Source organism: Dipodomys ordii, unplaced genomic scaffold (genome assembly GCF_000151885.1).
Source record: "Dipodomys ordii isolate 6190 unplaced genomic scaffold, Dord_2.0 Scaffold57, whole genome shotgun sequence".
Taxonomy (NCBI): domain Eukaryota; kingdom Metazoa; phylum Chordata; class Mammalia; order Rodentia; family Heteromyidae; genus Dipodomys; species Dipodomys ordii.
In genome coordinates this window covers 1,985,433-2,013,285 of record NW_012267273.1, presented here as the reverse complement: position 1 = coordinate 2,013,285, position 27,853 = coordinate 1,985,433, and the positions used below count along the sequence as shown (strand labels likewise).

At 35.5% G+C, this 27,853-nt stretch overlaps 1 protein-coding gene across 1 annotated transcript; it reads left to right on the top strand.

Annotated features, from left to right (window-relative positions):
• The first annotated feature begins 274 nt into the window (after positions 1–274).
• On the top strand, positions 275–27,163 carry Rgs13 (regulator of G-protein signaling 13). The gene is made up of 5 exons (XM_013021769.1): positions 275–415; positions 8,254–8,322; positions 11,401–11,462; positions 24,595–24,761; positions 26,075–27,163. Coding segments are annotated over exons 1-5 (483 nt in total). The 5' UTR covers positions 275–413; the 3' UTR covers positions 26,258–27,163.
• The last annotated feature ends 690 nt before the right edge of the window (positions 27,164–27,853 follow it).

The window sequence follows — 27,853 nt, the reverse complement described above, 5'->3', positions numbered from 1 at the left end:
TTTGTTTATGTTTCTATTTTAAAAATGAGTTTTTGCTTCAAGTTATATATTTTCTAAAATTTGAGATGTGTTTTATTTTGACTGTGTCACTGAATAGTTATTGGAATGATTACTTCCAATCATCTGGTCAGGTCCAATGTTCTGATAATGTGAGATAAAACATCTTTATCAGCAACATGGCACTACTTTCCATATTCAGGAAACCTCTCTTTGCATAGATATGTGTTGGTAAAAGCAGAACATTCATATCTAGCCCAGCCCAGAGGGCCACAGAAGGTAATTATAGAGACAGTAAAGTCTTTTTTGCCAGGAAAAATAAAATGCTGGGTGTCTCATGAAATTTCAGAAGACTTCAAAAGGATCGTAACAGAAAGGAAATAAAACAGCATGGTGGACTGCTTCGTGGGATTTACATGTAAGTGTAAGATTCTCTAAGATGGCTGTATGCAAGAAGGTTAGGTTGCTAGAAATGACTTGTGGATTTCGATTTCAAGAGCAGCACTTTTAAAGAGTTAGCAAGGAATTTGACATGAGAATAAAACCAACAAAATTGAAAATGCATATTCCTTGGCCCATCTGTGGCTTTCTATACTTAAAACTGACACATTTATATATAAATAAAATTTCTAATTTGGACCCTAAAGGACAGATTTGATTTTTTTCATTCCTTCCACTTGTGCTTAAGGATGATTATCAAAATACTTTGTTAAAGGACAAGAATATTGTGAATTGTGGCACACAGAAACTTGTTAAGATGTAAACTGCTTGAAATTTTTCTGAATTTTATACAATCTGATAAAGAATATACTAAATGTTGGATTGTTAAAATTAATTAAAGTTGCCAAAAGGTTTGTTTTAAAACAATACATTTATTCAGTTTAATATTTTATTTAAATACTGAAAGGTTAGTCTATTTATGCCATAAAATATTCAACTAATTTTATCACTAATATATTTCTATCATTATAAGATTCTATCAAAACAATATAATATTTGTATCAAATAATTATTAGATTAAAAACATTACAGATAAAACCATAATGGAAATAAAAACATTCAGAATTCACTGAGGTTTTGAAAGTACAAATAGTTTTACCAAGAAGGTGCTAAAAATCAAATACAATAATAAGCTGATAGATAATATTTTTTAATTTTATTTTCTGGTAAAGACGCTATGATGCATAATGTTGATATAAGCACCAGATATTCAAATAACAAACAATTGAAAAGTACAAATTAAATATATGGTTGTGTAACTACTTATATAATTATTCTTAAACAACATCATTTTGGTAGGAGGTTAATAAATGAAAAATCACTTATCATCCATCATTAAGATAGGAAATCATTCACTTAAGTCATAAGGTAGGGAATTTATAGAAATCCTTGCCAAATATGCTCTCTATAAGAAACTTAAATTAATCTTTTTAGTGTTCTTTCAGTTTTACTCTGATTTTATTTTGAAGTTAATGGAAAGTTACCACCAACATAAGAAAAAGGATGGTTATACTTGATGTGAAGGATGGTGAATTTAACCACAATATATGTCAGTTCTATATTTGTCAGTTTAGGTAATTATAAACTAGAAGCTAACTTTTTGCCAAAAGTGAGTTCAAGTTCTATGACACACTGGAGTTAATTTTTATTTTCGCTTTTAGTCTGATTTGAAGGTTATAGTGTAACTAAAATTTTCCTCAGCCGGCTATATCTAATTAAACATATTTTTGCTGGGTTGTTTTTGTTTTGTTGGTTGGTTGTGGGGCTTGAACTCTGGGTGTGGGCACTGTCCCTGAGATCTTCAGGTCAAGGCTAGTTATCAAGGCTTGAGCCACAGAGCCACTGCTAGTTTTTTGGTAGTTTATTAGAGATAAGAGTCTCATGGACTTTCTTGGCTGGGCTGGCTTTGAACTGCGATCCTCAGATCTCAGCCTCCTAAACTGCTAGGATTACAGGCGTGAGCCACTGGCACCTGGCTGTTTTTTTTTGTTGTTTGCTTGTTTGTTTTGTTGTGTGTTTGTGTGTGTGCGTGTGTACGTGTGTGTGTACGTGTGTGTGTACGTGTGTGTGTGTGTGTGTGTGTGTGTGTGTATGGGGGGAGAGAGAGAGAGAGCATAAGCATGTGCTTATGTATGCACTCACTGGTCCTAGGACATGAACTCAGAGTTTGAGCACTGTCCCTGAGTGTTATTGCCCCAAGCTAGCACTCTAAGACTTGAGCCACATGTGTACTTCTAGCTTTCATGGTAGTTAATTGGAGATAAGAGTTCCATAGAGTTTCTTGCCTGTCCTGGCCTTTAACTACAATTTTCAGATCTCAGTCTCCTGAGCTAGAATTATAGGTGTGAGCCACTGGCTAAAACATGTTCTGTTTTTTTTGTTTTGTTTTGTTCTGTTTTGTTTTTAGGGGAACTATTTTTATTCTTTTTTATATGTTAATAAATGAATGGATCAAGAAAATGTGGTATATATACACACAATGGAATTCTATGCCTCCATCAGAAAGAATGACTTTGCCCCACTTGTTTTTCTTTTTGATCTATTTAAACAAGTTTATCTAAAGCATGTGCTGGTGGAATCCTTATCCTAAAAAATTACCCTTTTTCAAATTTAGAGGTTACCCTCTTTTGGAATCAACACATGTATTTGTTTAAAATGTTCAATTATAGACAGGTGCTGGTTGCTGATGCTTGTCATACTACTTAGAAGGATGGTGTCTGAAGCTTTGGGATTGAAGGAGGCCTTGGCAGATAGATCTGAGAGGCTCTCTCTCACTGCCAATGAACCAGGAAGAACGCAGAAGTGAAGGTCTGGCTCGAATGGTAGAGCTGAGAGAGGCCTGAAAGCCCTGACTTCAAGTTTCCAATAACACATACACACACACACACACACATACACACACACACAACTTCTCAACTTCTCAGTTATAAATGTGAGTACACTTCATACCACCCTCCATATTTTGGGATAACTATAGATAGAAATTTCTTAATGACATATGCTATTGGATGCAAGATTGCAGACATTTTTTTTAAAGAAAGAGTTATTTTGGAAATAGATATTTGGGAACTTCTTTGTCCTCAGACTGAATTATATGTTCTTCATTTAGTCAGATGAAATTCCAAAGGCTGCCTTTTTTCTTCTCATTTTAGAGGCATGGAAATTTTAATTACTTCTCTTCCATCTGCTTTCTATCTTCCAAAATTATTGAAATATTTTTGTTCGCTTTGTCCCCTTTGTTTAATCTATGATTTCCTTTATATTTAAGTCTTCCATGCCCATTTTTATCCTGTAAGTTTTATCAGGTTTTTTGGATGGAAGAATAAAAATCAAGTGGCCCGTCTGAACTTTTCACTTGTTCCTGGATTAAATATTTATGAGTTTACCTCTCTGTTTCAGAGCAGAAGGCACGGAGAGGACACAGGATTGTTTTTGTGACATTCCAAAGCAGTGTTGCATGGTGACTGTGAATCTAGCAGTAATCAGCAGAAAGGAAAGAAGCCCAGGCATGTGACTAAACACTGAGTTGCAGAAATCATAGTGGAAAAGAGCAGGGTACCAGGTGGTCGGCAATGCCAGGGAGCAGAAATCCTGTCACCATGATAACAACCAATGAATTCTATTTCTTAAGCCAATGGAAAACCAGAGAACTTCATAAAGTACAAAATTCATGGTTCCTTTGTTTTATTATTTTACTAAATGTTTTCTAAATTCTAATTCATGCTGCTTTTATGACATTATATTCTATTTGTGTTCCATAATCTAATGTTCTGAATGTTTGACCTATAATACATATTAAAAATAATCATGTATTATTGCTATGTGACATTTGAGCACGATATTTTCTTATTTGGTAGGCATAGTAGGTTAGACATAAGAATAACATTAATTATATCTATATGTGTCTATATATGTACTTAAAGTTTTTTCCCACTCCTTTTCCAGTGTTGTCCAAGTAATGAATGGCTTGGACCAGGTAATGTCCCTGTAAATCAGTCATATAAGTGAGCACAGGGCTAATACTGGTCTCTGCAGACCTTTTGCTAGAGTTTGGGAACATTATTTCCACCAGATACAGAGAGCTCTGATTTGTATCCCATAGTTGACAAGCATTGTCTACATGGTTCTCAGTTTCCTCCCTCATTTTCCATCAAGCATCTCTGCAAGAGGGGACAATTACATAATTGTTCCCTATGGGACAATTTACTTGGATAGTCCTCTCATTCCTTCCAATAATAAGACAGAGGTATATCAGAACACTTCCGGAGAAACAAAACCTATCTGGTAGATTTAAGCTCTCAGAATGACACATAGTGTGAACCTCTAACAGATTTACCTATCTCTAAATCCATATCAGCTACTAAATATTATGAATAATAGAAATATGAGGGCAAGAAAATGAAGAGAAGGATTCCAGAGAGTTTATTCACATTTAAAGGATGAATAAAGTTAATAAAGAAAACTGGAAATGTTAGTTGAAATTTAGATGAGGAAGAAATGTAATCTGACAGAATGTACATTTCCTGTGCAAACAACAAAAGAGCTTAACATAAATACTTCCTGAGTGACAGAGCATAAAATGCTAAAGAAAGATCAGATAGACTGGAATGGAAAGTTTTCATTTCAATATTGTATTTCTTGTTCCATTATAGAGAAAAGGCAATAAAGAATTTGAGAGCATATAAGAGGCTAAGTTCAGTGCATGTGTCTGTCTGCTTTCAAAGACGAGATCTATTTGAATATACTCTCGCTCCTTTTATGAGCATTCAGATGCCCCTCTGCTGAAGTGAATCCAAAAAGTACCTCTATTGTACTTCTGCTTTTTAGTTCAGTGAGTGTTGCATGCTAAGATGGCATAAAACTTAGGAAGAACATGTTAACCAAACAATTCCATGAATGTAAAAATGAACATGATAACCTATACACAGTTATCTATTTGAGACACAAGGATCAGCAATAACAGAAAGATGAAAATGTATGCCTAGGATTCTAGAAGATCAAGTGAAGAGACAATGGCATACACAGTCCATTGATAAATGAATAGGATATAGCAGAAACCTCGTCCTTCCAGAAGACAGGGATAATTAATTACACTCATACAAAACAGTCTTCCCACTTAGACAATAATCAATAGCTATTGGCTAAAAACATTCTGTAAATTATCACAAAGATGAGAAATCTTGAAAATTAAACTATGCTAATCTATATTAGTAAATCAGTCCAAATTATATACAACTCATTATGAACAGCCAGTCAACATACAGTTTTCTCAGCCTCAATTATTTCAATGTTAATTATTTTCAGTCAGATTTATCTTTATTTTCATCATTTAAAAACATCAGTGAATTACCATTATCAACAACCTAGTATCCACCATCTTAATCTTGCATTTAAGGTAATCTAAAATCTAGCTACATAGACATTTCCCTATAATAAGTTGCTTTCTGCTTAAACTACCTTGAACCTATCAAAAGTGATAAATCTCCTTTCATTTTATTCTTCCCTGTAAATGTAGTTAGCTTTATAATGATTATTTCTTGCATATCTGTCAGAACATAACTTCCATAAGTTTAGTTTCCATTTGCTTTGTTTTGTTTGCTCCAAACCTCCTAACATACTTGAATTAGCACTTAACCTTTCTTCATTTATTTCCAGTTAATGAGAACAGCACTGTCTTTTTGGACTGTCACCTCATCACTCCATTAACTCCTCCATCTTTCTTGGGAGCCTAAAATCCTGTTGATATTTCTTCTTTTTCCTATGGTTGTTAACTCAGTGCATGGCTAACATTTGCCATCTTCATTCCCATTGCAGATTTTTCAGAAAAAAAAATCATCATCTACAGAAATTCAGAATGATCAAACAATAGTCCTCCTTCTTTGTCCCTACTCCTCCAGTCTGTCAACAATTTCAAAAAAAGACAAAAAGAATAATAGAAAGAGAGAGAGGAGAAAGAATGGAAGGGAAATAGGAAGTTGGTGGGAAAGATGAAATAGGAATTGCAATTAGCTCTAAATGGCCTGGATTTCGTCCCCACTTGTTTCCTTCTATAGTTTTTTCCTCTATCTACTACCCTGAAATTACTTTCACAGCAGACATTCATGTTAATAGTTTCTTTTAGGTATTTGTTCTCTTATTCTGTTCTTTTGAACACTTCCATTGGCCAATCATTCCTTTTCAGTAAGCACATTATTACATTCTCTGAGAACACATTATTCTGATTTTTCTCCTTCAAGCTTCTTTTTCATAGTCTTTCTCTAAAATGTGTATTTGTATGCTAATCAATTTTTTGGGCTGTCTTCTTCTCTTATGTTATCCTCTTTCCTCACATCTCATATTTTGTTTTGTTTTTAGTTCCTCCTATGCATCCATTAATATATGCCCCAATTTGTTCCTTTTCTTCCCCTCACAATCTATTACCAATGTGCCAACAAGTTCTAATTGCTTTCTCATTCATCTTACCCCTCTCAGCTTTGTTGCTTGTTTGTTTGACAGTACTGCAGTTGGAACTTAAGGCCTTGCACTAGCAAGAAGAACCTCTACTATTTGAGCCATACCTTCAGCCCATTTTGTTTTAGATTATTTTTCAGATAGTCTCTTGGTTTTTCCCAGACCAGGCTGGTACTTCAATCATCCCACCTATACATTCCACATATCTGGGAAAACACTCACACACCACTTATTAACAGCTTTGTTATTAAGATATGTCTCATTCAGTTTTTGCCTAGCTTGGTCTTGAACTGCTATCCTCTCTGTCTCTGTCTTCCAGGTAGGTGATGTTACAGGCTGAGCCACTAATCCTAGCCTTCCTCTTGCCTTCTATATCCAATCTACTAATGAAGTCTAACCATGCTTCCTCTAAAAAGTATAAAGTCTATTTATCTCCTCTTCTATTCCTCTATTTCTTCTTCCTCTCATCCCTGACACAGAGACCTGCAATTCCCTCAAAGTAATCTTCAAGATTCCCCTCTTGCTACCCTATAATCTCCTCTAGTCACAAAGTCAATTTCAAATAGTATCATGACAATTCTATATTTTAAACTCATCAGTGATTTTATAAGTCCTTAATGTGAGACCCACCTCATTTATGAATGCACATGCTTAACCTCAGTCTATCCTTGCAACCTCATCTCCCATCACTTTCTTGTGTCTATGGTCATAATTGGCACAATTATTGATCCTGTCTTGTCTCTAGCCTTTCCTCTCAGCTCAGGCCCTCCCATGCTCTAAATGCATGTGGTAATTTGTTTCCTTTCTTCAAATAGAGAAAGGTCTATTATCTCTTAACTTTTAACCACGCAGCCGCCTCTTTGACTCAGCACATCCGATTGGTTCTAGCTCTGGACACTTTACCTTCATTTAAAAGCGAAGTGGCTAGGCTTTCCTGTGTTCACTCATGGCCCTTGAACTTCCTGGGTCAAGGTTTCTTCTGTAGTCTAATTACATGTCAGTAAGGACAGGAAGAGGAGAAAAAGCTCACTCTCTAGAAGCCAGACTTTGGCATTCAAGTATTCAGTACTTGTTTTCAATGAACCAATAATGACACATAAAAACTCACTGCTCTTTTTGTCAATAATTCACTCTGTAACTATCTTTAAGCTTAACAATTTCTAGCCCTCACTATTAAGTATGAAATTACTTATTGCTAGCAAAAGTTTTACCTTTTTTCACAGTCAAAAATCCCCTGAGACATATATTGCCATATAAATGTACTATAGATGAGTAAACTACACCTGAATTTTAAAATCAAAGTTACTATTCCCAAAATGGATAAAACTTTATTAAACAACATCAATCACAGAATACATTGTGAACTTTTTTTCTTTAGCCATTTATACTATTCTATTCAGCTAATTACAAGAGGCAGTTTTTTTGTTTATGTACTGAGAAAGCTTTTAAAAATAAGAACTCTCCAAAAAAGGAAGACTTACGAGTCGTTGAATTCATTGTCACTGAACTATAAAAAGATAATTTCGAGAGTTCTATATTTTTAGAACCCCATTTTATGAGAAATCAGATAAACGAATTATAAAGTTCCTTAGACATCTAAGCACCCAAATTCTTATAGACAATAAATGAGAGATGGGTCATATTGTTCCCCTGTTTTTCTTATGCCCACTGTAAGTGCATTGAACCAAATTCAAGAATTCATCCTTATTTTATTGCAATCCTTAATTTCATATATTATTAAACAATTGACTAACATGCAAATATCTTCATAACTAAATTATACACATATGTATTATATTGCTTTAGGAAAATGAGCAGGCGTAATTGCTGGATTTGCAAGATGTGCAGAGATGAATCTAACAGACTTCCTTCGAAGTATGTAGCTTTGAAATTCTGTTACCATTTTAAAGTATTTTAGTAACAAAATGAATAAGCATACATTTATGTAATTACAATCTTAATAGATTTTAAGTAGAAAATAAAATGTGTTTACATGTGAGTAATTCCACCAAAAGATCAATCATATATGATACTAACATCCGGTTTTATTTTTTTGTTTACATCAGAATTCATCAAGCCAAGCCAATTTGTTGTGTGTCTGTGTGTTTGTAGGTGTGTTTGAAAATGTGCCATACTGAAACTGAAATCAAGGCCTCTCGTCTTGGTTAGGTCCTACATTCATTGCTAGTGCCCTACCACATTAGGCATGCCTCCATTTCTGGCTTTTTAAATTGGAATAATCATCTCACAATCTATTCTTCCCAGGCTAGTTTCAAACCTCAGTCCTCAAATCTTAGCCTTTACAGTAGTTGGAGTTAGAGGTATAAACCACCATGTGTCCAGCAACTTAATTTTTAAAAAAACTATCAATATTACTAATATTCTTTTCATCCAAAAATATTTTCACAATTCAATCCCTCCATGTAAGAAACTCCAGTATTTTTAAAGGAAGGCTATAAGTCTGAAAGAACAATAAGATCCTAATAAGTTTCCAATCTCATCTAAGGTGTTTGGAGCTTATTTGTTTATAACAGGATTTGACTATGTAGACCAGGCTCATCTCAAACTCTTTCCTTAACCTGGGGAGTGCTGGGTAAGTTTTAACATGCTTAAAAAAATACAGCCAGGCACTGGTGGCTCATGCCTGTAATCCTAGCTACTCAGGAGGCTGAGATCTGAGGATCATGGTCCAAAGCCAGCCCAGGCAGGAAAATCCATGAGACTCTTATGTCCAGTTAACAACCAGAAAGCTAGAAGTGGTGCTGCTGCTCAACTTGAGTTGAAGAACTGAGGGACAGTACTCAGGCCCAGAGTTCAAGCCCCATGAACAACAAATAAATAAATGAATACATACATACATACATACATACACACATACGTACATAAATAAATAAAAAATTACAGCAATAAGAAGAAGAGTGATTATGTTCAAATGGAAAGTAAAATGCTAGAGATGTATTATTCAGATGTATTATCTTGAAAAATTCTCAGGTTAAAGATCCCTATTCATTTAACCGAGTCTAAGTACGAATTGTAGTTCTAGCCATATAATCTTTATGTTTACAGCTCCTGTCCTATGTGCTTCAGGTTAAATATTCAAAAATGTCTGCAAACTAGTAGGTGGTAGACATAGATAAGCAGTAGTAGTAGGCAGAGGAGACAGACCAAGAGCTGTGCATGTTACATGATTGGGTGAGGCTGCTGAGTACAAAGGCACATCACAAAAGGACACAGCAAGAGAACTGAGATTGACTCATTTTTCTTCCAATAATCCACAGAGTATCAGCATCATAACTTGCAGGTCTTCCACCTACTTCACAGACACACCATGAAAAGGGATAAGGGGCATCTTTATTGAAGACTAATTGATCAGTTCTCTACATCCACAACCAAATTGAACGTTCTTGATACCTCTGTGACATTGACACATTTTTCTCAATTTTGTAAATAATGAAGTATAACATGATTAAAAACTGTTAAGTACAGCACTGGGATTAGAAACTATGACTTTTAGACTTTAACACTCTACATCTCTCTGTCCACAACGAGATGATATCTGAAAATGCTGTTCACTGTTTACTTGCCAAGAAGAAATAAGGGGACATGATATAGGAGAACTTGTATGAGGAAAGTCAGGTGGGGAAGAAACCAAGGTACTTAAGATAATTCTTAGCAGAGCATCTGGATAATTGTAGGCAACCAAGAAACTTGTGAAGTCAAAAGTGAAGTAAAAACTAAAATTAAGTTCAAATAAAACCAAATTCCATTTCACAATTGTACCTGTAAACATAATTAACCATGATCTATCTCCATAAATGTCATAAAGCTAAAAAGCCCAGGAATTCTCTTACCAACAATTTCCAACACCTAATTTTAAGATTCTCAGCAATTTGTAGATTTTTTTATTGTTTCCCGTAGAACAGGAGTAAGTAGAACAGATGCATGAGCAATAATTATTCTTAGCTCTTTCTGTTTCAGTAGGTCGAAAGGTTATTCCAGGTTATTCTTTCTAATGATCTTAATAAGAGGAAAGAACAACGGATACTCTCATGGGAAAATATTTTGAAAACTGTTTTTAATACAGCTCACTGTTAAGCCTTTTATTGATCAAACAGTACAACCTAGACTGTTGGGATCCATCTGAGGTTGAACTTCCAAGGACTACTCATATCTTACTATGGTTTGGATTATTTTTTTCTTAATCTCCTTAATCTAGCTTCTTACATTGTGTTAATCACCTAATGCTGATAACTGTATCTGTAGAGAAACTTTTGGGATGACACTAGCAGTCCATCTAGTGGATAAATCGTGCTTGGATTTGCAGTCCTATTTGAGTATTATTTAGTTTTTGAAAGCAGGAAAATTAAGAATGTACCATAAGCAGATGACAGGGAAAACATGAAATATTTTAAAAGAGAGAATAAAATTACTTGCATGTGAGAATGCACAGTCCCCTGTTAGCTCACCTCATGAAGCTCACCAATAAAACAATAATGAAAAAAGGCAAGCAGCTTTCAGATGATTTCTAAACAGAAAATAACTTTGTTTATACAGTTCAGAACAAATGTAACTTGCTTTGAGGGCACCATGTGCTTTTTAGATGATAGATTTTCACAAAAATAAGAGCAGGGAAAATGCCCATCAGATCCTACAAATGAAACATGCAATAACACCATTTCAACACGTAATGTAGGAATGAGAACTTCCATATCTAAGGATCTGCATAATGCATGCATAGGAATTTAAATTTTTGTGTTTGACGTGTATTTTATTTTTATTAGTCTATCAATTTTAACTTCACTTGGTCAAAGTCATATATGCTAAATCATCAAATAAAGAAAGCTTACTATGATTATACTTTGGAGTTGTTTTCAAAGGAACATAATAATATTTAGTCCAGCCAAACCTTGGGAATATTTTATCCCAATCAGTGCTTTTTGTTCCTTTTCAAAGCCTCACTTTGGAAGAAGTATCAGAATGGGCCCAATCTTTTGAAAATTTGATGGCAACAAAATGTGAGTATTATGAATATTTTATCAGTGAATGACTAGCTCACTTTATTTTTAGGGTGGAAGTTGGTTGGGGAGAAAGTTGTTCTCTTCCCCCTGCTTTCTAAATGGCAACTGGCATAGTTAAAAAAAGAAAATCTGAAAATAGTATGTCGTGCCAACCACAGTTATTTTTTATGGTGTTAATTAAACCAAGATTTGTCACTGTGAGTATGTGAGTATTTATTCTTCACAAGTGTATATATATATATATATATATATATATATATATATATATATATACACACACATGTATATCTTTGGGAATCTTGCTGAAATAGTAACACACTCTGAAATTCTCTGTTTTTCCATAGCCTGCTAAAGTTAGTTTTTTAAACACAGTTAAAAATGTTTGGGCCTCAGTGCTTTCAAAAGTAAAAGTAAGTTTGAAAGATGTTCTGTATCTCCTTAAAGTTGCTCAGTGTTTAATGGGAACAGGACTGTGTATATGTCTGTGTTGACTACATACAAGTGCCTACATTCACATCATATAAATGAAATAGAATACAATGTATGTAGGAGGTTTATTCAGGAAACATGGGGAAATCTCTGTGTACTGAAGGGAATTGCCAATCATGATTGAAGTAGGGCACCAGCATTTAGGACAAAATTATAAAACCAGGAGACAAATGCAGGAAAGCATGTAGTGAGTACTTATTAACAAAAATAGCTTAAGCCAGGCACCGGTGGCTCACCCTGTAATCCTAGCTACTCAGGAGGCTGAGATCTGAGGATCGCTGTTCAAAGCCAGCCCGGGCAGGAAAGTCCGTGAAACTCTTATCTCCAATAAACCACTAGAAAACCAGAAGTGGTATTGTGGCTCAAGTGGTAGAGCGCTCACCTTGAGCTGAAGAGCTGAGAGACAGCACCCAAGCCCAGAGTTCAAGCCCCATGATGTGTGTGCATATGTGTGTGTGTGTGTCTGTGTGTGTAGATAGTAGACTCCCCTGTCCATTAACTTATGTCTAGGGGCTTATCTATTTACTTTTTTTTTCCCCTTTAGAGGCTGTCTGTGAAGGTTTGTCCTTTAGATATATTGATTATGAGAGGAGTTACCTGTACTACTTAGACGTTTTGATTGGCAGATATATAGGTTTATTCTGAATAGGGTACCCACTGTCATGCTGAGAAATCTCCATGCTTCTACTGTACTGCTTTATCTCCTGTGGTTCATGGATTCCCTGTGGGAAATCACTGCCTACTGCAGAGGACAATGGTTGTACCCTTGACTAGACACACGGACCCCCCATCCATCAATCATTCCAGTGCTTTATTCTTGGTTGTGCTTCCACTTCTGAGGTTTATTTTCTTCCAGCCCTGGAGTGCCACTTGAGTGCCCATCATCAGGTTTGTAACAGGGTCTCCAATGATTATTGGTGACCACAGATTCTTTCTTTGATGTAATTTAACATTATGTTTCTCACTCTTCAGCTATTCCTCATAGTTCTGCAACTCAACTTGCAAGAACAAGTATGAATTATAAAGAATGGCTTTACTAATTCTTTCTCTGTAAATAGTTGAAATTTTGGTCATACTAGTTTGCAATCCACATACACTACAATGCTAGAATCAACTCCATTTAAGAGATTTACTCTTAGTTTGGAAAATAACAATCGTATCATCTGTCTGCACAACACTGAAGAAGTTGCATATAAAACTTCTAGTTCAATGCCTGATACAGGCTGGGCAATAACAATCACTACTCATTCACCTTTTTTGGTGGCTAAAGTCCCACAGACTTCCCTACCTAGGCTTCTTTCAAAACTCAATCCTCAAGCTGGGTGCCAGTGGCTCTCGCCTGTAATCCTAGCTACTCAGAAGGCTGAGATCTGAGGCTAGTGCTTCAAAGCCAGTCCAGGCAGGAAAGGCTGTGAATCTCTTTAACTACAATAAACCACCAGAAAATCGGAAGTGGTGCTGTGGCTGAAGTGGTAGAGTATTAGCCTTGAGCTGAAATGCTGAGGGACAGTGCCCAGGCCCAGAGTTCAAGCCCCACACCAGCAAAAAAAACAAAAACAAAACAAACAGCAACAACAACAAATCTCAATCCTCAGATTTCACCTTCTTAAGTAGCTAGAATTGCAGATGTGAGACACTGGTTCCTGCACTGTAGATTTTTCTCATTTTTTCCCCTGCAGCTCTCCTGCCACAGGCCTTGGCTCACAGGATTTGAGTTCCCATCTACATATTCTTCACACACTTGAAAGCAAAGTTTAAAGTTCTACCTTTTCCATGAAACCACTTGGAATAATGTTTTCCCCTTTCTGTTCTATTTTATTAACATCATTACTTATTCTGTTTTTTAACTTTGGCTAGTTTGTGTAATGGGGATTTTCCATAGCAGCTTGCTAAGTAGATTGTACTTTTCTTTAAGTAGATTATATCTTACTCACCTTCATCCCTCTGACATACTAAATCATTGTACCTACTGGGCATGCAATAAATGTTGAGTGAATAGATGAAAGATTAGTATTAGCAAGAAAAGATCAAGATACTTAGCCATGTTCTATAATGTTTTGTGCCTATATTGGGGAACTAATAAACAAAGAGAAGAGAGTTAATTATTTGCCATGGATCTGAAGTAGAAGCTTGCTTAGGCATCATTTACCCCAAAATAAGGGAGGTCTCCATAAGAGATACTAAAAGAAAGACATCATAAAGTTCTTTAAATGCCAGCTATAGATGGTAGAATTCTGCATTATTAAAGTTATGTTTAAAAATAATGCATTAAAAAGTAGTTAACAAATCATCCTATAGATTAACCAAAAAGAAAGATAGAATTAGGAATATGCACATTGGATGTAGAAACATTTTAACATTAATCAAGGATTCTAGTAAAGGGCATCCACTAGTCTAAGGTATTCATCTACAAATGGCTGTGTTTACAGAGGTTAAAATCTGTCTCTATGATTACACATCTCAAAGAATCCACATTCAAAGGGAATTCATTAGTCTGAGTCTCAATAGATGGAGAAAAATTCAAGGATTTTATGGGAAAGGAAGTGTAGAACACAATAAATTTGAGAAGAAAACTATGGGAACATAGAGATGCTGTTAGAAATTAATAGTATTCTAGATAAAGTTTAGACAGTATCCAAAGACACATAGTTGAAAAACAAGTTTTTTAAAACAGCAAAGATATTGATTAAATAATATGTGCTTTAGTTCAATATTTAGTCAGTAAAGCTGGTAGGCAATTCTTATATTGGTAAGTCTCAGGCAATGTGCTTGAAACAAAACAATACCAAAAAAAATGATATGCTATGAAACACATAAAACACAAAGGAAAAATACTCTTTTTTTTCCAAAAAAACTGAAAGTCCTCTAGAAAAGAACAAAACTGTGAAATAGAAAATGTTTATTAAAGTAAGTTTTAGAAGAACCTTGAATATCTTTGCAAAAGCAAAAGCAACACATATTTTTAAAAATTAATATTACAATTTTTTTTTTACTAAAGCTACATAATGGACTATTTGGCAATATTTTACTGAGAGGCAACTGTTTTGGAAGTGAGCATAGTACAGATAAGTCGCTATAGCACTTAATAAAGAAATCTGCTTTATAAAATTCAACAGGATTTGACATATAACCTAATAGCAGTAAAAAAAAAATCCTGTATATAAAATTAAGTATAAGAATCTGTAAAATGTTCCAGTCTACAAATGTTAGAATCTGAATATTAATTTATGAAAATCCAAGCTTTTAGGGGAGAAAATACCATCTTAATGGACATATTGTAGTGGGATCCGAGAAATCCATGGGCAATGAGACCACACAGTCCGAGATCAAAAATATAGTCTGGGAACAAAGAGGCAAGTGCCTTCAAACTTGCAAAAAGGCAGCTCTGCCATGGTGGGGCCAGTAACCCTCACGGGAGGCCAGGGTCTCCTTGTCCCTCACCCGGGAGACCATCACACTGTTGATCCTGGACGAGCCAACAGAAAATGTAGTGGGGTTCAAAAATCGGCTGGCAGTGAGACCACACTTTCCCCAATTAGAAATGTTATTGAGCGAGAAAATACTGACATGCCAGGTGCATTCTTGAGTTTGGGATCCTAGGGAACAAATGTGAGTGCCAGCCTACTTTGGCCTTTAAGCCTTATCTGACTGGGGTGGGGAAAGGGGAGGAGAGGGCGACGTACAATCATATGTCCTAGGGCCCTAAGCCTGTTTGTGCTTTCCAACTAATCAGTTCTTAAGTTTAAACTTCTTGTCTAAGGAAGTCCTCAGTTTCCCTCCAGGGCTGGGAGTTGCCTCAGATTGGACAGGGAGTGAGGGAATAGAACCGAAGGCTGTGATGGCTGAGTTTGGTTATAGCACACATTGTTCAGAAAACAGCAGAAGCAAAGTTACAGAAGCTAAAATAGCTAGTTATTACCAGCGAAGGCTTATACACAGAAAGCATGGTTACATTTATATCTTAAAATCATTCATTACACAATCCAAGTCAAATATTAATTTCCATCCTTAGTTCCTCCACCATATCAATATGAGTAATGACAAGATTTAACCAGTGTCAAGAAAAGTTTATCTTCCCATAAAATTACCTGAGATTTGGCACTGACACCAAAAGTGCTCTCAAAGGATTAGTCGTTACTTAATACAAATTAAAAATGAAATTCAATGGTATTTCTGGTGGCTAATTTTAAGTGAGATATGATGAAACTTGAAAAGACACAAGAAATGGACTTAAATGACAAAGACCTACAGTCAACTAAAATCCAAGGACTCTTAAACTGGAAAGTATAACAGATGAAGCTATAAAGCTAGATAAAAGCAGAACTTAGATACTGCAATTAAGTGATTCTCTGAAGATGAGAATGCACTCCTCATTGAAAATCAAGTAAATCATATTTAATGCAAACAAAAAGAGGTTCATTCCTCAGTTACCTCATGTATGATTCACCAAGTCCTTGCATGTGCCTGGCAGATCATGTAAGGACTGAAGACATTTGGACAAAAGACATGTACAAGGTCACTGTGCTCTGCTTATATGTTCCTTCTAGAGGGAAGAGACTAACAAGCAAATAAATCCATGAACAATTTATTCCAGAAAGTGGTAAAAGCTTTGAAGATCAACTGACATGACTGTAAAAGTCAGGTACAAGAGTAGAAGTCAATAGAGCAATCTAAGGACCAGGGACATGAGGTGAAAAATGAAGCATGGATCTGAATGGTGAGAAACAGCCAACCACTGAGAGTGCATCTGACTAGAAGCCTGGTGAGCTGAAAGACAGGAGAGAGAATCAAAGAACAGTAATTATTTCACTGAGGTGTTTGCAGCAGAATCTCAAGGCAAAATGATAATGAAGAAAACTTTGCTGATATCAGATCAACGGGGCAGGGGGCAAAGAATGAGAGAAGAAATAAATGAAATCCATATTGAAAAAGATTAAGAAATTGGAAGGGTCAATGGAAATTATTTAAGCAACCTAGATATCATCTAATGAGAAGACCTAGAAGGAAATGATAAATTACTAGAGATATGTAACCTACCAAAGTTGAGTCATAAGGACAACAGCACTCAAATAGACTAATGGGCGAGGGGGGGGGGGGACGGAAACAAAGGAGGAGGCAACAATGCTTGATAAGAAATAAGAAATGTACTGGGCTGGGAAGGTGGCTCAGTGGTAGAGCGCTTGCCTTGCATGCATGAGGCCCTGGGTTCAATTCCTCAGCACCACATAAGCAAAAAGAAAAAAGCTAGACGTGGCGCGGTGGCTCAAGTGGTAGAGTGCTAGTCTTGAGCTGAAGAGCTGAGGGACAGCGCCCAGGCCCAGAGTTCAGGCCCCATGACCGGACCCCTCCCCCCCCCCAAAAAAAAGAAATGTACTCATTACTTTGCCCATGTAATTGTAACCCCTCTGTACGGTATTTTCACAATATTAAAAAAAACAATAAATGCTTTTCTTTATAACATTAAAAGAAAAAGTCTCAGGTACTTTTCTACCCAGGCTGGACTTGAACTTCAGTCCTCAGATATTAACCTCCTGAGTAGCTAGGGGATAACAGGTGTAAGTCACTGGCACCCTGCTGGAAAGACTTTTAGCTATAACAACAAAAGCTTGAGTACTAAACCCAAGAAGTTAAAAATGGGATTACACCAAACTAAAAGTCTTCTTGATAGCAAAGTCAAAAGGCAACTTAAAGAATGGGTGAAAATATTTACAAACTATTTTTCCACAAAGGGAATACATGAGGCACTTAAATAACTCAACAATAACTAATAGCTAATAATAATAATAATAATATGCTGCATTTTTAAAGGGAAAATATGCTAGACTGATTCTTCTCAACAATAAAGATGTGAGATATATTTAGCCTTACTAATTATCAAGGAAATGTAAATCAAAACCATAATAAGCCATCATATCACCTCAATAAAAATGTTTATTATTAAAATGACAAAAAGACAACAAGATCTGTGAACCTGAAAAGAAAGGGGAACTCACTCACGTGATTGATGAGAATTTAGTTATTCTGGAAAACAATAGGGAGGTAATCTTCTCCATGACAGATAGAGCAGAGAACAAAGGCCTAGGAGAAAATAATGATGATTGTAAGAGCAAAGCTCCTCAAAAAAAAAAAAAATCAAAGTAATGAAGGAAAAAACTAGAAAAAGAAGTTTTCAGTACAAAAAGAACAGGGGCAATTTGTTCTCAGAAGGGAAAAGTTAAGTACAGTTGGAGGAAGTTTGGCTGATTTGAGAAGGACAGGCTATCACCATCTGTTTATATATAAGTTCTCAGTGAAGTTCAAAGCAAGATCAAACTGCAGATAGGAGAGGCTATGTTGTCATCACAAAAAGAGCAAAAGGATAAAGTAGTTTCTGGTGATTTACAGAGCCAGGCTATTGGGAAAGGGCCAGTTGATTGTTGGGCACTGTAGATTTAAAGTCAAAATGCAGTGTGATTTAAAGTCAGTGTGCTCATGTATATTTTTCTGGTGTGTATTACTTGGTTAATCCAGTTCAGATGCAGAGCACAGATACTGTTAGGTCATCTGGACTAGCAAGGGTTCTGAGTCACTGAGTTTGCATCAATCATTTAATCTTAGTCAAAGTCATCCTTCAGTGTACTATTTATTTCCCTCAACTTCGGAATTATCATAATCACCTATAGACAACATCAGAAGTGCTTAGTTGAATAGTGTGTGATTGCCACTGCTCTGGGACATTTTAACTGGTATATGTCACGGAACAGACATTAGAAGGTACTGGGTATTGTGAATCCTGATCTCAGATGCTGAGCCATTATTTCAGCTTTCTTTGTCTTTTGCTCTTTCTGAACTGGCAGTTTCTTCCAGGATCATTAATTATAATTCCTGCTAAACACTGTGGTTTCCATGGTTATCTGCCTCAATCCTTATATAGGCATCGCCTTGTCTCAGCCTTTTCCACGCAACACCTTTTGTCTTCTTCAGTTTTCCTTATTTTTCTTCACATTGCAGGAAGGAGAAAACCTGGCCTTTTATAGGTATTGCTCTGCAGTCAGAACCTCACTCTCAGAAAATGCAAAATTAATAGCATGCTAGGTACAATCTTATGCTCCTTTTTTTTTGGACAAGGAGTGATTACAGCTTATTTCTATTTAAGACCTATTGAGAAGCTCTTTAAAGAGCAGAAGCATGAAGAATATAAAAGACAAATAAAAATAATGTTAATCCAGTACATGCTATACATCAGGAAGCATATAGTAAATGTAATATATAAAGATAAATGTACTAAAATCCTAATTTTCAATGTTTCTCAGGTGAGGGGGAGGATATAAGAAGGAAAGCAATAATTTATATATATATATATATATATATATATATACATACACACACATACACACAGTAAGCGGGGAGGGAGAGAGGGCACATGCAAGAATAATTAAAATACATGAGTACTATGTTCTATCTAGCCACCAGTACAAAGTACAAAGGGATTCAGAGGTATTTTTCCAGGAATTGAGAAAGATAAAGCATAGATGTGTCTCACCTCTGGAATAGTGGTTCCAGAATGGGTGGTAAACAACATTCAGAATGACCCAGGAGTGACAAGGGAAGGACAGAAGAGATGGAGAGTTCCACATCAGTGACCCCTGCCACCATGGCTAGGAGACCCTGGCTTTTCCTTTTGGGTAGCGGAAACATGTTGATAGGCTATAACAGGGGAGCCAGGCACTGGTGGCTCATGCCTGTAATCGTATCTACTCAAGAGGCTGACATCTGAGGAGCACCGTTCAGACCTAGCCTGGCCAGAAAACCCTGTGAGACCCTTATCTCCAATTAAATCACAGAAAAAGCTGTTAGTGGTGCAGTGGCCCAGTAGAGTGCTGGCCTTGAGCAAAAGTAGCTTAGGGACAGGACCCAGACCCAAAGTTCAAGCCTCAGGACCAGCAAAAATAAAAAGTGTGTGTGTGGGGAATACAACAGAAGACTGAGGATTAAGAGTATTCCCGCTCTAGTAAATGACGAAAAGTAATACCAGATAATGAACTGAAACTTTGTTATAGTAGATGATTTACAAACATAGCAAAAAATAAAAATAAACAAAAATAAGTCCCGTGTAACTTGAGGGGACGGATGACATTTGCAAAATTGAGGAAGAATGATGGAAGGGGTGCCATTGATCAAGGTGCATTGTACTCACAAACTGAATCGTTGAATTGAAATGTTTATAATCAAAACACTTAAAGATAATAAAAATAAATGAATAAATATAAATGAAGTACATTTGACCTAACCAAGAAAAAAGATATCACTGGCATTACCCCATAAACAAACAAGATGGAGTCAACATTACCTGATATCACTATTGACAATGAAATATAATGCAATCTTTCTAAAAGAAATCTATCACTTATTAATCTATCAATGTGTGTATACATATGTGTGTATATACATATATATATATATATATGTTTTATTAAAATACATAGATGCAGAGGGCCCTCAAACTAAAAATATTTCCCAGGTTCATGAAAGAATCAGAAAATTACCTTGGATTTCTAGGACAAAGAAGCTTTAGAGATACATCTCCTTTTTCAACCTAGAAACTATTCCTTCTCATTATGTTCTAAGAGCAAAGAGTTGCAAGGATTTATTTACCAAAATCTTCAATGTTGGATAAATTATGATAGAAAAGAGAAATCTAAATGTTTAATACCAGTGTATTGTTAACTTTACAGGCAGCTCTCTGTATCCACAGTTCTATACAGGTGAGATAAACCAAATGCAGATCAAAAATATATGGATAGAAATATTTGTTCATACTATAGGCTATTTACTTGTCATTATTCCCTGACAACATAGTATTAACATTATATTGTATTGGGAATTATTACTATTCCAGAGATGGTTTAATGCATACCAAATAATAATACAGATTAATTGTACCATTATATCTCATCTAAAGTAAAACATATATTATTAAGTATGAAAGGGCCATTGTGATACAAAAATGCTCCCCACATTATATTAAAAATAACATGTGCTTCTCTGGTGCAGATGCATGAATAATAGCTACATTCATGACTATATATGATTAAAGAATAAAAAGAAATACAACAAATTTTTAATAGTGGTTATTTATTAGATGTTTTTAGTATTAATAACAATACACATTACTCTAAGTTACCTTCCTAAGGCTACAGCAAAAGAACAGTAGCAGAAAAATTAAATATGATAACTACTGAACAGGCAAGTCAGAGAATTTTAATAGAACACAGAATTTCATACAGATTATGGTAAAAGAAGTCATTTTCTTTGTGGCACAGACTGAAAACAAAAAGAATTTAAAGTTGGTTTAGACACATTTCTAAAGTATACTCATGGCTGTTTTTCACCTTTAAATTTAATGCAAGGGTGTAAAGTCTGCCACTACATAAGAAATAGAATCAAGAGATAGATGTGGCACTTTTCTGACTTAGAGCAAAGAAATGTCATGTCTTTCTTCTCTACCAGGGGTGCTGGAATTCTATCTTCATTAGCTAGATATGACTAAGGGCAACATTCTCATTCTTCATGGAACAGGAAAACATAATATATGACTTAAAGCTTTGCCTTCCATATTCTCAAATGAGCAATCTGTTGCTCATTGCTTCCTTCCTTTTCCTCAAGCAGAAGTGTAGTGTTTTGAGCACCATGCTTAGAAATGAGTATCATTTAAAATTTCAGAATGGGCACCTTTGATTCAATTGCCTGATTTGTAAAATACTTTTCTGACTTGTTTAGTCCCTTGTTACATGAGTCAATAGAAATTCTAAACTGAGTAATTCAATTTTAATTTTGATTATATACTAAGAATCCTGAAACCTGTGCAGTTTCAATGGCCTGTGTGGGTAACTTGCAGCATGCACAAACATTAGCCGAATATATACAGAGTTCTGTAAACACTCCAATCACATAAATCTCTTTAGTCTGTATGCTAGACAAATAGCTGAAACATCACACAGGTTCAAGCAGTATACATCAGTTTTTGTGAACATCAGTTTCAGTCTCATTCCTGGGCAGGAATGAGACTCTTATAGCTAATTAATCACAGAAACAGCTAGAAGTGGCCCTGCGGCTCAAGTGGACAGACCCCAGGACTAGAGTTCAATCCCCATGACCAGAAAATAATAATAATAATAATAATGAAAGAATCATGAACAATTAGTCCAGCTTGCAACAATATAGAGACACTCATCCTCTATCAGGAAAGAAGTTAAAGAAAGCAAGAATAGATGTCCATCAGGTTCTGAAAACAGCATCTATAAACAATTTCATATATAATTAGGTTAAACATCAAACACAGATATAAATTCAGAATGCTATGATTTAGAACCTTTTTTTCCGTTGTTATGGGGCTTGAACTCTGGGCCTGGGTGCTGTCCCTCAGCTCTTCAGCTCAAGGGTTAGCAGTCTAGCACTTGAGCCACTATACCACTTCCAGTTTTCTAGTGGTTTATTGGAGGTAAGAGTCTCATGGACTTTTCCTGCCCAGGTTGGCTTTGAACAGTGATCTTCAGATCGCAGCCTTCTGAGTAGCTAGGATTACAGCCACTGGCACCCCAGTGCTACAATTTAGAATCTTAACACTAGTTTCCTGATTGCCTTCCTAAACCATCCACTAATCCACTTACCAAGCCAAATAGCCTTTATGGCTATCGAATTCCATGGTATCTGTGGATTTTACCAGGTATTTATTACTTTCTGTTTGATTGCTCATTTTTTAACCTCAACTCTTTCATTTTCTTTTCCAAATAAAATATCCAGTCAAAACTCCTCTAAAGAGCGATTATGTCAATTTCTTCATTTTACCATTATTTTTACCTTCAGCATATAACAAATTGCCTTTCAATTTGATCTTTTAAACCAGAAAGTACTTTTTGTTTTACATTTGGCTTTGCTGACCCATTCAGTTATTTTCTGCCCTCAGTTTTCTGTGCTTACGGTGTGACAAGGTACATTTTATCATTCCTTTTGAAAATAAGAAGTCTAAGATAAAGCATATGTCTCCAGTGGGTAGTGTTACCTAATCTAGATGGTTTCCTATGCTGAATTATACATATTCTAGCCCAGCCTTATCCATTTTCTTGTCCCCAGTGATTTGCCTGTCACATCTACTCCTGAATGATCTGAAAGCTATACTTACTCACATGATAATAGGAAGTCATGATCTAAGATTGTGTTTTCCTGGATGTCAGAGTTTTGCAGATACCAGCTTTCCCCAAATTTAATTCTTTCTCAGAAGCAATCTACCTTTATCTATGTTATTTCTCTTACACATAAAATCCTTTAATCATTGCCTTTATTCCTCTATTGCTGCTGCCAGTCAATAGAAACCAAGGAGTCAAGAAGCTCGGCTTTCTAATCCTACAGAACTTGATCCAATCTTTGATGTGATAAACCAGAAAATATGACTTTTCTCATCATTTCCATTTGGTCTGGTTATCTTAATTCAAGTAAATTAATGATACACAGCAATACTCTGATAATCTAAAACTTACTCTGTAGAGTTGATGGATATATTCAAAGCATTGCTTGTAGTGACAGTTGCACACTTGTATGTTTTAATATACAAACACACTATATACATTAAATTATATAAGATTTTTATATTAAAAAATAAACCTACGTTAATTGTCTCTAACACGTCTCAGAGTTGAATGGATAGTCAAAGTCAAATCCACAAATATATCTATTAGCCTCAATTGAAAATTAGTTTGCTGTTTTATCACTGAGCAACTCGATCTCTCAGATATACCAAGAGACTTTGTAATTAATAAAAGACATTCTTTATCTCAAAGTATTCATCTTGAGTCTTAGAAATATTTGAACATCCTGAAGATTCTGAGTAATGTGTTAGATTTGTGAGATCTCACAAAAGCTTCAAGTATGAGCTGATAAGAAATAATGTCTCAGTCAGAAAATCCCCCAAACTCCTCCCATCTGTGTCATTGTTTTCTCACATGAGAAATTCAGTTTAATAACTTCTTAGCATCTGAGCCAATCAATGGTAATGCCATGTCTGCCACTACTCTGTACTGGATTCAGAAACAGTACAAACATCTGTTCTGAATTCCACTTTTTTGCCTGGTCATTATTTCTGATTTATTATGAACATAAAGTTCCTGTTTTCACCTTTATCTGCATTCCTGCTATTGGATAATGAGAACACATCAGGATACACAAACGGAACAGCGTATCCCTCTTCCATAGCTTGGATACTTTCCTTCCAACCTTGACTTGCCTATTTAGATTTGAAAACCTGATCTTATCCACAGGTATGGTGTGAGGAGTTAAGTGTGCTATGTCAATTCATAACCAGAGAGAATTCAGACTACCAGACCAGCACAAGTCCTATTTTCTGAGTCTTTGTGGCAATCCCAGTCAATCTGTCATCTACACTGGTGAACAGCTTCCACCAAGTGACTCAGAGGGATGACCTCAGCAGTTAGCCACATTGCCAAAGACGTTTCAGATATATCCACATCACTGTGGTTGCTATCAGTATAAAATACTCGATACATAACTTGGAATCTTTTATTCAGAAGATTTAAGCATTGAATTTACCTCAGAGTTTACGATAATGTTGATCTATGAAAATAAAATGATTTCTTTACTATTTTAGGTGGTCCGGTAGTCTATGCTGCATATTTAAAAATGGAGCACAGTGAAGAGAATATAAAATTCTGGATGGCATGTGAAACCTATAAGAAAATTGCCTCACGATCAAGCAGAATTTCTAAGGCCAAGAAGCTTTATAAGATCTATATCCAGCCACAGTCTCCTAGAGAGGTAATAATGGGAAGTGGAGGTTGGAACATCCTTTGGGGGGTGCTGATGACTATCTGTGCATCCACACATACCAGGCTTTTGACATATGATTACCTTCTCACAGGTCACACATTCAGTATTGTAAGTTTCACGGAGAAAAGATCTAGAAATCCAAGACTCTAAGTAATCAGTCCAGTATTGCACACTTCTTCAGAGGTAAATTAGGATTTAAAATTAGGCTGTGACATCTGAGGTCTTTATCCACTAAATGATCTAAATAATTCCCAGAAAAGAAAAAAGAAAACAAAAAGACAATCCTTAGAAAAATTTTCCTTGCTAGAAGATGCTACAACTATTCCCATCTGCAGTGGTACTGGTCAGTCTGTGTCTCAGTACAAAATATGATTGCCAACCTCAGTAAAAAAAAACTAGCAAACCCAATATTCATCCACATTGATTTACTTCCACTGACTTTGCTTGAGCAAAGAATTGACTCAGGAGTGAAACAGATACAGAGAAACAATGGAAAATGAAATGTACTTTTCAGGAGGAATGGCTCAAGGGTGGAATGTAATGCTTCTATTATGCAGAAGAGTCCTGCATTAATTACTTATTCCCCCAAGTCTCTTGTCTGGAAATTTTTAGTTTACCCAAATAACCACTTCTCCTCTCTCCTTTCCTACTTCTCCTCACCCTCTTCCCATTTCAGGACATAGTTAAAGCAACATTTGTTACTATTAAGGAAATAAAACTTCAAATGACCACTAACTTCCTTTTTACCTAAAAAGAGACCTCAATTTTATAAACTTCCTCACTTACAGAGTGCCAAACAACTCTTTTACATTCTCCAAAACAATTGCTTTTTTTCTATTTTTTTTGGTCGTGGGGCTTGAACTCTGGGCCTAAGGGCTGTCCCTCAGCTCTTCAGCTCAAGGCTAGCACTCTACCATTTGAGCCACAGTGCCACTTCCGGTTTTCTAGTGGTTTATTGGAGGTAACAGTCTCATGGACTTTTCCTGCCGGGGCTGGCTTTGAACTGCGATGCTCAGATCTCAACCTCCTGAGTAGCTAGTATTACAGGCATGAGCCATTGGCGCCCAGCAACAATTGCTTTCAATAGGCCCCAGTCTTGGGTCCTATAGTTTGTTTAATCTCCTAGTATTTTATGGAAGGTGGATATTTACTTTTAAGAAAGTAAAATGTTTACCTCTTATAATTCTTTTTGTATCCTCTGAATAAAGCTAGCCTGTTAAACTGAAGGCGGGCATAATTTAAATCTTTCCCTTTGACTATGCTTACTTAATATGGCTTTACATATAATTTTACTTTTTCAGATTAACATCGACAGTTCAACAAGAGAAACTATCTCCAGGAACATTCAAGAACCTACTGAATCATGTTTTGAAGAGGCTCAAAAAATAGTGTATAGGCATATGGAAATGGATTCCTATCCCAGGTTTCTGAAGTCAGAAATGTATGAGAAACTTTTAAAAACGATTCAGTCCAACAATTCCTGAATATCCAAGAAGTTTAAATTGAAGGTGATGTATTACCAGAACCATCTCTGCTTTTTTTAAGTAAAGAGAACAAATCACATAATGGGAAATAAATAGGGGCATAACAGAAATCAAGCTATAAATTGATTTCTGGTTTCTAAAGAGAAATCGATTCTAAAAGGAATGAGCTCTAGAGTTCATAGGACATGCATAATACACTTTATAGCATACCACATAGCTCTATTAACAAATGAGAAAAGAGAAGACTTTTCTTCATGATATAAATATTACAACATCTTTACTATAATAATACACTAATGTTTACCCTCTTATTCATGAAATGTTTGCATCAAATTCACAAATGACTTCTTTAAAACTGTAGCTTGTGAACTATGTCTCTATTGTAAATGTGTTTTACAAACAGAAAGACCTTAGTACTTGAATAAAACAAACTTGGTTCTCACAGTACAACCAATGAACTTTATCATAAGCAATACTGAAAGCTTATGTTCTTGAGATATATTTTAGTTTGCAGTATGTTCCTATCTATCTATCTATCTATATCTCATAGACTGTATGGGTGAAAAATGCAATGATTTCATGATCTTAAAATATCTGTGAAGTTTTAAATGGAGCTTTGTACTTCTACTAATGGGAAAGTCGAAAATTTTGTGTCCAATATCTTGTGATTTTCTTTCCTCTTAATATAAATTTATTGTGGTCTTGGTAATTTGTACATGTAAGTCTTAATTAAAATTATAATTACATGTATCTTCAAAGGAACAATAAATAGATTATTCTAGTACAAAATTATAAAGGCCTAAAGTTGGTATAGTATAGCAATACAAATACATATTATTTTTACATTTCATAATTTTCACCAAATGTAAAATTCACTTGATGATACTTTACTAAAAGGAAAGATTAAAAATTGATCCTACCAAGGGTTCATTTTTTTAAATTTAATTTTATTGTCAAGGTGATGTACAGAGAGGTTATGATAATGAGTATATTTCTTGTCAAACATTGTTACTCCCTTTCTCATTTTTCTCTAACTTTCTCTCCCCCTCAAACCCCATCAAGTTGTAAAGTTCATTTCCATCACATTGTCTTGTGAAGGTTTTTTTGTACATTCTTTATTATAAAAATACTGTACAGAAGGGTTACAGTTACATAAGCAAGATAATGAGTACATTTCCTATTTCTTATCAAGCATTGTTGCCTCCTCCTTTGTTTTCCCCTACCATCCCTTCCCTCCCACTTCCACAACTACCCCCCCACACCAAAGTTTTAAAGTTCTTTTTCAACATAGTGTCTTATACATCTCATTGTTACAATGGGTCAACCTGTATCTCTATTTAAGCATTTTGGGTTTTTTTTCCCTTCTCCTCCCTGAATTAGAGAAGTGTATATATAAGTTGCAGGGCACCGACATAGAATACAGTGAAAACAAGAGTTATATTGTGGGGGAGGAACATAACAAAGAAACAACAAAAAAAATTACATGGCACATTATAAATACGTTAGAAACAATAATAAAAAAAATAAAAAAATTGTGTCCCTATCTTGGGGTTCATTTCACTTAACATCATATTATATGGTCATAAGTAACAGTTT